The sequence below is a fragment of the Gymnoscopelus microlampas genome (assembly GCF_963454915.1).
Source record: "Gymnoscopelus microlampas genome assembly, chromosome: 8".
Taxonomy (NCBI): Eukaryota; Metazoa; Chordata; class Actinopteri; order Myctophiformes; family Myctophidae; genus Gymnoscopelus; species Gymnoscopelus microlampas.
In genome coordinates, this window is record NC_139945.1 from 1,163,565 (window position 1) to 1,176,039 (window position 12,475).

Here is a 12,475-nt window from a genome sequence, read left to right on the forward strand (position 1 = left end):
GCCACGGCTGGTGCTGAGAAGCGCTCGCTTCTGTGGGATGAAATTAATGATTATAATAGCGTCATATAATAAGCCTGTAATGGTTAAGCCTAGCCATGGTTCACATGACTCTTGGTATGACAGTCATGTTTCAGGGCTAGGTTAAGCCCAGACTTGTCCAGGAGAACGGACGCTCCGAGGATTTCTGGCCTATAGGCTACACTTATATGGATCTTTTTTCTAAACGGATATTTTAGTCCTCAGTTTTTAAAAAGAATCCCTGGCCACGTGACAAAGATTAAAAAAAAAATCCCTGTCCACACGTAAACGCAGAAACGTTTCAATTTTAAATCAGATTTATTTTATATACGAGGGGCCAAATACATATACATTTTAATCACATGATAAGGCCCAATACTGCAATAGCTGCATTATTTGAATAGCATATGTGAACAAAAATAAAAATAAAACATTATTAGGGCGCAGCTGCAGCGCAAACAGATGAGTTTTACTTCATCAATTCATTCCATGGGCAGCCGGAACGGTCGTCCCAAAACACCCCGCCCCCCACGCACCTTTTGAGTAGGCCATCCAAGGCCGCTCCACGGTCGCTGGATTTTCACCCGGGGCGACTGTGTTTTAGGACGACCGACCCCGCATTCAACCCGTGTGCGCTCCGCGCGCTACTCGGCGCAGGAAGAGGGGTTTCGTCACAGTGAATGAGTTACAGCATGTTCGGCATAATGAGTAGCCTATACTTTCTACTTTAAGTATATTTTGATGCCAATACTTCTGTACTTTTGCCATAAATGAGCCTGCCTTGTTTCATAGACTGTAAGTGTTGCTCTCTCTCTCTCTCTCTCTCTCTCTCTCTCTCTCCATTTATTATTATTATAATGACCATGTGCGAATGCGCGATGACGTCATCGTACCTCCATGAGAAATGTGACAAGTAGGCCTAGTATAGGCTAGGCTAAGCTTTACCGTGTCTGGTACCAATACAAAACAATGAACCGGTCTGAGCTTGTAGATCTGCTACTGTACTTTCGCATTAAAACGGCGATAACAAAGGAACGCGGGCTTGTTGCAGCGCATACAACGCTGCCTGGCCAGAGGGGTCGGTGCGTTGCTTCCCGGCCTGCCTACGACCGACAGACCTCCGCCTTGGAGGCTCAAGGGGCACCGGCTTCGAATGCTATCAATGCATTGAATGGGAGATTATCACGTTTTATCAGACCATTGAATGGTGACGAGTAGGCGACACACGGACCTACCCTGCGATTTGTCAGACCATTCGTTGGGCGTAATCAGGAGCTACTGACCTACTTTGGAGGCGGAGCAGTCCCCACAACAATATTTACCATTCTGTGCCTATCGGTACATAACTCCAACGGCGCTGAGTAGGCTCAGGCGAGCGTCGCACCGCTCAGGACGGCAACTCGGTCGCTTTAGCTCCCTCGGTGGTCCTTCGCTAGCCTGGCGTAGCTAGACTATATCACTGCGTGGATATGAGTCTGGTGCTTCCATGAGGACGTTTTGTTTCTCAAGGGGCGGGATCAAAACAATGTCCCTCGACGCAATTGGCTAGACCTACAACCAACTACCAATTACAGTCGCCCATATTCGAATACTGGGCCCTGATTGGTGCCCCACGTCTTCTGGAACAGGAAATGGATTCTCTATGGAGCGGTGCCAGACCCAAACCGCAGAGTGACATTTTGTTTTTGCACTCGCAGATTCGTCTGGTCCCAGACTAGTCCTTCACGGGGCTCCAGCTCGCCTGAGACTGCGCGCCTCCGTCATGGTCCCAAACCAAAATAAACCAAAACAACCAAAACCAAAACTGAACTATTTAAGTCATCTCCGTTGGTAGGTCAGTATGTCCTGATAACACCCAATGAATGGTCTGATAAATGGCGGGTAGGTAAGTAGGTCGCCTACTTCGCCCATTCAATGGTCTGATAAAAGGTGATAATGTCCCATTCAATGCATTGATAGCATCCCAATCAGGTGCAAGGGGGCTATTGCCTCCTCCCCATGCCCACCAGGGGAAGCCCTGGTCCATGCCCGGGCGTAGACAGGAACCACTTTGTATGCATGTCAAGAGTTATATTCAGAATGAATGCTTTGGGTCATGTGAACGAGGAATACTTTTATTCAGGTCCCATGTAAACAGGGGACTGGAACAGATTCCTCTAGTCGGAATGAGTTCATTCTGAATGAATACATGATGTCCATGTAAGCGCAGCCAGTGTGTATGTGCATGTGTATATGTGTGTGTTACATACAGAGACATGGAGGATCTCCTCGGTGTGTATGTGCATGTGTGTCAGTGTGTGTTACGTACAGAGACATGGAGGATCTCCTCAGGGATCCACTCTTCCTCTTCAGAGTGGTGCAGATCAACAGATCACTGAACAGGAAGAGAGATCTGTCCTTCTTTCCTCCAACCGTCTTCTACAGAGAGAGAGAGAGAGAGAGAGAGAGAGAGAGAGAGAGAGAGAGAGAGAGAGAGAGAGAGAGAGAGAGAGAGAGAGAGAGAGAGAGAGGGAGAGAGAGAGACACAGAGAGAGAGAGAGAGAGAGAGAGAGAGAGGGAGAGAGAGAGACACAGAGAGAGAGAGAGAGAGAGAGAGAGAGAGAGAGAGAGAGAGAGAGAGAGAGAGAGAGAGAGAGAGAGAGGGTTTAATTAACACAAACACATGACATATTATATATTAGTTCATATTAACGATTAGCAAAAACCTGACAACGTGTCAACAATACATATTTTAAATGTATTTATTAAAGAGAAATTACGAAGAATTACATATTTATATATATTATATTATATATATATATATATATATATATATATATATATATATATATATATATATATATATATATATATATATATATATATATATATATATATATATATATATATATATATATATATATATATATATATATATATATATATATATATATATATATATATAGTATAAGAATAGATTAAGTGAAGAAAAATACATGTCTGCATGGCTATAACGATATATTTGAAGACATCACAGTGATGACATCACTTCCTCACCGCTTCCATGACCATTTCCTGTCTGAGGAACTTCCTCTGAGGGTTCAGGATCTGACAGACAAACACAGAAAGGTAAACGGTGCATTTATACAGCGCTTCTATCCAAAGCGCTTTACATAGATTGTGCATTACATTCACCCATTCACACACACACACACACACACACACACACACACACACACACACACACACACACACACACACACACACACACACACACACACACACACACACACACACACACACACACACACACACACACACACCACACACACACACACACACACACTCGATGGAGGAGGAAACCATGCAAGGCACCAACCTGCTCATCAGGAGCAATTAAGGAACGGTTATAGACACTTCCACACTAAAGGACTTTACAGACAGGGTGTGATTTTAGTCAATCCGTTTTTTCCGCATGCGAAAAGACGCACGAATCCAACTGGGTTCCATTGAAGAAAAAAAAAACCCGCATCGCAGCAGCCACTTGCTGCACGGTACATTGGGAGCCGGTGTGCATGAGGTCACAGAGAACCATGTGTTCATTTAAAAATCACACCCTGTGTGAAGGTAGCGGCGCCTTTGAATACATTATGTCATCGATATGTGTTTATAATGTGTTTATAGCCATGTGTCATGTGAAGCTTGACCAATCACTTTGTTGACGGGTCTGACCAATCAGAGCGTCGACGACAGATAAAGTTAAATTGAGGATCTAACTTTAAATAACTTACCTAGAAGGAGACTTTAGCCAAATAAAAATATATACAAAAAAAAACATGAGGAAATAAAAAATAAACCTTGACATCATAGTGATGTCATGAATAGTCCCCTTGCCTGACAAATCACAACCTTGACGGGCCTGACCAATCAGAACCTTGACGGGCCTGACCAATCAGAACCTTAACGGACTCTTGGATTCTCGATCGTCTCTATCAAACCATTCTGTCATAACGGATGACTGGGTCCCGAACTCAGACTTTCTATACATTCACCCTTCATCTGTTCTTGTATCTTTCTCTTTCTATTCGTCATATTAACTTTAAATAACTTACCTAGACGGAGACTTTAGCCAAATGAATAATAAGATGAAGTCATTGTCATCGTTTATATAGACATCGAATTCTATATTCATGACATCATAGTGATGTCATGAATAGTGACCAATCACAACTTTGGCGCACCTGACCAATCAGAACGTTGACGCACCTGACCAATCAGAACGTTGACGCACCTGACCAATCAGAACGTTGGCGCACCTGACCAATCAGAACGTTGACGCAAAAGCCAGGCATAGAGGGCTAATATCCGCTCTATACCTAAAGGTATAGAGCGGCTAGCGCCGCTAAAAATCACACCCAGTGTGAAGTGGGCGGTGTGTGGTCATCACAACATGACTCACTTTAAAAAAAAGGATAAATGACTTTTTTTAAGTCCATACTGCTATTCATAGGGCTTCACATGTGTCATGTGTTTCGCTAGCCAATCACAGTCCTGAATTTGCAAAGTCAGCCAATCACATTACAGTTAGTGGTGATGACACTAGCTGTAACGTGATTGGCTGACTTTGCAAAAGTATCGATTTGCATTAACAATGGAAGGGTTAGGGGTATACAATGCGTTGTAGACTATTGGCCAATCACGGTGCAGGATTGGTCAGTGTCCAAAACTCACTTATAGGGGGCGGCTACACCACCCCAAAAAAATGATACTGTCCATTTTTTCCGTGCGAAAAAATCGCACCCTGTCAGCAAAGGTCTTTACTCTGGGGGAGACCGGGATCAAACTGGGAACCTCGCGGGTGCCATCCGACCGCTCTACACCTGAACCACTGCCGCCCCGTTAATAGACTGACCAATTAATGGTCATTCTATTAGCATAATTACAGCAAATGGTCATTCTATTAACATATTTACAGTAAATGGTCTCTCTATTAGCATATTTACAGTAAATGGTCAGTCTATTAGCATATTTACAGTAAATGGTCATTCTATTAACATATTTACAGTAAATGGTCTCTCTATTAGCATATGTACAGTAAATGGTCAGTCTATTAGCATATTTACAGTAAATGGTCAGTCTATTAGCATATTTACAGTAAATGGTCAGTCTATTAGAATATTTACAGTAAATGGTCTCTCTATTAGCATATTTACAGTAAATGGTCATTCTATTAGCATATTTACAGTAAATGGTCTCTCTATTAGCATATTTACAGTAAATGGTCATTCTATTAGCATATTTACAGTAAATGGTCTCTCTATTAGCATATTTACAGTAAATGGTCTCTCTATAAGCACATTTACAGTAAATGGTAAGGTTATTAGCATAATTACAGTAAATGGTCTCTCTATAAGCACATTTACAGTAAATGGTAAGGTTATTAGCATAATTACAGTAAATGGTCATTCTATTAGCATAATTACAGTAAATGGTCATTCTATTAGCATAATTACAGTAAATGGTAAGGTTATTAGCATAATTACAGTAAATGGTCATTCTATTAGCATATTTACAGTAAATGGTCAGTCTATTAGTGTACAGTAAATGGTCTCTCTATTAGCATATTTACGGTAAAGGGGAGGAGTCTCACATGTTCCACGCCCTCTATGTGAGCCTCTATTTCCTGCATCACTCGGGCCTCTTTCTCCGCCTCCTCGGCCGAGCGACGCCCCTTGTTGATCCTCTCGGCCAATCGCTTGATGTCTCTCTGAGCGTCCAATAGGAAGGCGTGGTCAGGGTGGTCCTCTGGCGTGTGTTTCAGAAGGTCCTGGAAGATGAAAAAAAAACAAGTCCTGGAATATAATTATTACCATAATGAGCTAAGCTGAGAACTTACCTTAAGAAAATATAACCGGAGCTTATCATTTGTTTTTTATACCGTGTTAAAAACATGATGTCTGGCCAAAACCAGGAAAAACAGTTAATTCAAGATAAACCCGGAGACGGGTTATGGTTATTTTCTTCAAGGATGCGTCAAAAGCGGAAAGGTAAGAGAAAAAAAATCACACCCTGTGTGAAGGAAGCGGTGCCTTTGGGGCGGGGCTTAACTCATTTCAGTACGTCCCTATTGGTGGTCTGAGTCCACTTACCAAATGTGTACTCCGTAGCATGCTGCGAACTTGAGTTATGGCTGGTTAAAGGCCAGCCAATGGGAAGACAGAGGGGGCGGGGCTTCAGCAATTCGTGCTCGTCCCGTATTGGTGCTCTAAGTCCACATACCAAATTTGGACTTGGTGGCATGCTGCAAACTGGAGTTATAGCTGTTTAAAATCCCGTGCTCATCCCGTGCTCATACGCTGGGGGTCCCTGGACCCCTCTTTGATAACCAGTGGCACGTGTGGCCGATGAGAGGAGAGATGGCATAGGCAATCTCCAAGTCCGTGTGTGTGTGTGTGTGTGTGTGTGTGTGTGTGTGTGTGTGTGTGTGTGCGTGTGTTTGTATGTGTTGCTTCTTTGCCGTGCTCATCCCGTGCTCATACGGACACACAGACACACAGACACGGAGTCAAAGTCAAATGTAGAGCGGTTGGCACCGCTAAAAAAATCAAGGATGGTACAGAAAATAACGCGAACGTCCATTAAACCGCAAAAAGACGCAAAAAGACCCTAGTCCGTAGATGTACGGGCTTGGCGGATAAAAGGTGGATTTACTGGCCCGTAGATCTACGGGCTTGGCAGGTAATGTGCCTGAGGCTTTCACTGTGCTTCCGTGAATAGCATGTCTCCGCCAAAAATACATAGTAAAAAAAAAAAGTACACAGGAGTCGAGATACAGGATGTTTAAATTATAAGTAATGAGTTAACCAGGAAGTGAATGAAGCAGTACATCTTCGGATCGCGTTATCTCTGGTTTTGTGTGAAAAAAAAATTGTCTTTGATACGTTTCCGTCATGGTCAGTGTGAGCCTATGCAGAATCGGATGGGAATTCCCGTCCATCTCAATGAAAGAGTTAACGAGCAGCTCTTACCTTAACGAGCAGCTCTTACCTTAACGAGCAGCTCTTACCTTAACGAGCAGCTCATAACGAGGGATCCTCTGGACGGGTTTGATCATCAGGTCTCCCAGAGCCTGTTTCTCCTTGTTCTCACGCATGTTTTGCTGGAGAGAGAGAGAGAGAGAGAGAGAGAGAGAGAGAGAGAGAGAGAGAGAGAGAGAGAGAGAGAGAGAGAGAGAGAGAGAGAGAGAGAGAGAGAGAGAGAGAGAGAGAGAGAGAGAGAGAGAGAGAGCGCGAGAGCGAGAGAGAGAGAGAGAGAGAGAGAGAGAGAGAGAGAGAGAGAGAGAGAATGAATGTCATCTCAAGATAACAGCAGTGTTGCTGCAATACCCTCTGCTGTCACTGGGTGGAGCAGTGGTTCTACAGTAAACATCATGACTTGGCCTTAATAGTGGCTTTTTGGTTTATTTCTCATTTCTCAGTGAAAATGATTATCATATTCACACACAGACCAGGCTGTTCAGTGCTTTCATACCTAGTGTTTTGTTGGGAAAGTTCACCTTCTACATGAACAAGTTCAAAAGTTTTTAAAAGGAACTAGTTCAGTTCATAATTCAACATTTTGAACTAAGGTTCATGGTTACAAAAACAAACTAGTTTATAGTTATTTTTTTCCCCCAATACGTTGCTGCAAGCTATTATTTATCAAAATGATTGCCACAGCTCATATAGAATCACAGACATCAATCATTTTATCCATTTTAACACTGAAACTATGTGTCAGATTCATCTTCACCGTTACCCTGCGTTTTAACAGCGGGCAACTCTGGGCGATGCCGGGCGACATCGCCCAAAAAGATAAAGAAAATCCATCTTTCATCGCCCCCCCGCCCACTTCGCCCGATCGCCGGCTCTCATAGACTTTCATTATCTTTTGGGCGATGTTGCCCGGCATCGCCCAGAGTTGCCCGCTGTTAAAACGCACCGTCAGCCTTAGATCAAGACTATCCTATATGTATTTTATCGATACAAGTCTTAGCTCCACCCCCCCACCAGTTTGCCCTGGAATGTCACCAGTAAAGCCTGTATTTATCCAAACATGTACAAATGATAAATAGAAGGTGTTTACCCGTTTGCTACAAATGTTAACTAGGTGTCTGGAGTATTTGTGTAATGTATTATTCCATATGTTTCAATTAAGAACTGTATTAATCCCGTCTGTGGCCGATTCTGTCTGAAGTTCCCAATGGGCGGTAGTGACGGGGCGTATCCGGTGAAAGCCGGAATTACACTCGATGTAAACTGGAAGGTAAACGAGGGGGGGGGGAATGGCGTTCGGCCACAGACGGGATTAAAACACTTCTTTATTGAAAAACGTGGACTAATACATTACACAAACACTCCGGAGAGCTAGATAACATTTGGGGCAAGCGTCTACTTTAGTTAACCCTTTACTCGCTGGTTGTTTTCTAGGCTTGTTGCAACGCTGCGTTTTAATGACAAATGCTCGATTGTATTGGATGGAAAAACATGATATTTCACCGGTGAATAGTTGAATATTCGACTATTCTATTAACTCATTCACTGCCTAGAACGACTAAAACGACTTTTGTCCCATAAGCCATGCCTGCCTAGCCTGGTTCCAGCCCATAAACCCCGCCCACTCTATGAGTGAGCTCCTCTTGGTCTGGCATTATAATGTCAGCCTATGGCTTTTCGCGATCGAAGAGATACCTGACAAATCAGAGTCGGAGGTGGGAGTGGTCTAACGACAAGCCAATCAGTGAATATCTGCTAAAACAAGCTGTACGATGACGTCAGATGTAGGCGGATCCGTGAATCTCTTGTGATTGGTTTAGGGAAATTCGAATCCCCTCCCTCGCGGAATCGCGGACACTGCAGCCAATGTCAGACTGAAGCTCCACGCAGCTTCTGTCTGATAATGAGGCTAATGCCTGCCTAGAACAGCTAAAATGACTTGGGAAAAAAAAAAAAAAAAGACCAAGGAGATATGATTTTTCGAAGATCTAGACTCCCATCCACTTCCTTGTTAACTTAAAACTTAAAAATTCTGTATCTCGGTTCCTGAGTACTTTTTTTTTTCAATGAAAAATCCTGGCAGTGGGCAAACGTGGCCAGAAATAATTCAGGCAGTGAATGAGTTAAAAGTCGACTAGCAAAAATCAGTATTCGTGAATGCCCTAACACACACACACACACAGACACACAGACAGACAGACAGACAGACAGACAGACAGACAGACAGACAGACAGACAGACAGACAGACAGACAGACAGACAGACAGACAGACAGACAGACAGACAGACACACACACACACACACACAGACACACACAGACACACACACACACACACACACACACACACACACACACACACAGACAGACAGACAGACAGACAGACAGACAGACAGACAGACAGACAGACAGACAGACAGACAGACAGACAGACAGACACACACACACACACACACACACACACACACACACACAGACACACACACACACACACACACACACACACACACACACACACACACACACACACACACACACAGACACAGACGCAGACGCACACGCACACGCACACACGCACACGCACACGCACACACACACACACACACTCACCTCCAGGAACTTGTGGAAGGCGGGTTTGGCCTCCTTAGCGATCCTCACGGCGTCTTTGGCGTTCAGGTAGTTGTCGATGTACGCGGAGTAGATGTTAGCTAGCATCTCCTTAGAGAACTGCAGACATAGGAGTGGATCAGTGGTGTAAAGTAACTAAGTACATTTACTCAAGTACTGTACTTAAAGTAAAATTGTGAGGTATTTGTACTTTACTTGAGTATTTCCAATTTTCCAATTTCCAATAGTTTTACTTCTACTCCACTACATCTCAGAAGCAAATATTGTACTTTTACTCCACTAAAGTTATTTGAAAACTTTAGTTACTAGTTAATTTTCAGATATACACTATTATATAATGAAACATACATGAACCACTTTAACCCTATTTTATACCTAGGCTATTTGACAATAGCCTATCTACAAGCTCACAACGCACTGCTATTTTCAATAGGCTATAATAGGCCAATGTGAAAAGGGTGCCAGTTCATCATAGGCCTTTCACGGCAAGCAGACATCATGATTTGAGGCATTTTGTACCAAAAAACATGTTTTGCTAAATAAGACCTGCTGGTGGCCTGCTATAACAGGCCAGTGTGAAAAGAGTGGCTTTTCTTCCTCGTGTGTGTGAAATGTCACGGAAATTGCGAAACTGCGTTTATGATTTGAGGCATTTTGTTCAAAACGGACCATTCCTGCAGACTTTGGAATCTGCATTTACGATTTTGAAGACCAGTCCCATTTTTAGTTGTTTAACCCTGTCTTCCACCCTGAGCCAGCCTAGGCTGGCTGTTTCTAAAGAGAAAAACGTGTTCCAATGGATCAAATGGACCAATGAGATAAAGACTTTTCAGGAGGTAACAGGCTCTAACTCACCGATTGGATGAGGAGGTAACGGCTCTATAACTCACTGATTGGATGAGGAGGTAACAGCTCTATAACTCACTGATTGGATGAGGAGGTAACAAGCTCTAACTCACCGATTGGATGAGCAGGTAACAGGCTCTAACTCTATAACTCACTGATTGGATGAGGAGGTAACAGGCTCTCTAACTCACCGATTGGATGAGCAGGTGGCCCACGGTCTGCCTGTCGTGCCATTGGCTGACGCAGCCGCTGACCTGCTCCAGGAAGTTCTCGTGGTGCTCCAGGATCTCGGGGATCTGGTAGAAGATCTCGTCCACCAGGGAGGGGTCCACCAGAGCGCCCCCGTCTGGCTGCTTCAGAGGACGCATGTAGCCCTGCCCGGGGAGAGAGGTTCAAGGTTCAAGGTTTGTTGTAACTTATAACACGTCTTATTTATTTCAAAGGAAATTCAAAAATTCAAAAGTCTAACATTTTCATGACCTAATAACAAATTCTGACATTTTTCTAAATAATTTCATAAATAAATTGTTAAAATCTAAGGAATTCTGTACATTCTAAAACAAATGGTTAAGAAGAAGTGAAAATAGCCGATCTACAAGCTCACAACGTGTCACATCGCACAAAGCTGTGAGCTTGTAGATCTGCTGTTTCCGGGTCCCAGGGAGACCAACTAGTGTGGGAACCAGTGCACTAGGGGGTATTCTCCCTAGTGGCCACTAGGGGGGGATATTGGCCTTTTAGAGACTCTGAAACATTACTGCTATGCAGTGGTGGAAAGTAACTAATTACATTTACTTAAGTACAATTGTGAGGTATTTGTACTTTACTTGAGTATGTCCAATTACCAATACTTTTACTTCTACTCCACTACATATCAGAGGCAACTATTGTACTTTTACTCCACCACTGCTGCTATCTAGTGTACGTGATATTAAACATATTTCAGTTTGTCTTCCTTAAGACGATGCATTAGCATACAGTAGGTCATAACAACAACAACAACAACAATCACTACTTAAAGGGCAAGACCACTGTGGTAGAGGTTTGGGTTGTGATGTAACTCCAAAGGTGGACAAGACATCTAAAATAATTGATCCATTGATTAGAAATTGATAATTCAAAATACACTCCTCATTGTACGGTGAAACAGCTCTCAAAGTCACTCTTTTAGCACATAAACGAACACAAAGAAAGCTGATTCAGACAATATAGAACATCACCAAACCCACTACTGTTAATGTTTTTAATAAAAATGTTAAAGGTAGGGTAAGTGATATTTTTTGGTTAAAACAAAAAGTATTTTGTTAAAAGGTTAAAGCTCTATATTGTGATAGTAATCATTGCTATAGAGTGTTTGTTCAGTAACAGGAGTCTCCCCGTCTCTCCAGCTCTTTAATAAACAGAAAATACATTTTCCGGTAGGTGTCAAAATCTCAGCCAATCAGGAGAAAGTACCCATTTTTAAGCTTCATTTTTATAGTGTTCCAGTTCCAATTTTGTCTGCTCATTTCTTAGTGTCATCACTTCCAATTTCACTTGTTTAATCTATATCCTGATTGAGTTCTCTATCCTGATTGGATAAAATTGGAAATGAAACTGAAACTGAAACGAAAATGCATTTTCTGCTTAATAAAGAGCTGGAGAGACAAGGAGACTCCTTTTACTGAACAAACACTCTATAGCAATGAGTACTATCACAATATAGAGCTATTTAACACTTATTTTAACCAAAGAAAATCACTTACCCTACCTTTAACTTCCTGCTGATTTTACTATTTTTATTAGGAAGAAAACCCAGACTGGATCCGGATCTTCAAATGGTAAAATCAACAGGATTTTTTAAATTAAAAAAACAAACAGTATAGTGACTTTGAGAGCTGTTTTACCGTACAATGTAAGGCAATGAGGAGCATATTTAGAATTATCAATTTCTAAACAATGGAGCAATTATTTTACATTACTTGTCCACCT

General features: G+C 42.5%; 1 protein-coding gene across 1 annotated transcript in view; it reads right to left on the minus strand.

Moving 5' to 3' along the window:
- arhgef17 (Rho guanine nucleotide exchange factor (GEF) 17) overlaps positions 1 to 12,475 on the minus strand; it is a 147,946-nt gene that overhangs the window by 29,634 nt on the left and 105,837 nt on the right. Inside the window, exons 15-20 of the mRNA XM_084064031.1 lie at positions 10,696 to 10,878; positions 9,641 to 9,757; positions 7,064 to 7,156; positions 5,648 to 5,824; positions 3,055 to 3,105; positions 2,327 to 2,436 (exon numbers count right to left, since the gene is read on the minus strand). Of these exons, the coding sequence (XP_083920157.1) occupies positions 2,327 to 2,436; positions 3,055 to 3,105; positions 5,648 to 5,824; positions 7,064 to 7,156; positions 9,641 to 9,757; positions 10,696 to 10,878 (731 nt within the window). The remainder of the gene's footprint in view (positions 1 to 2,326; positions 2,437 to 3,054; positions 3,106 to 5,647; positions 5,825 to 7,063; positions 7,157 to 9,640; positions 9,758 to 10,695; positions 10,879 to 12,475) is intronic.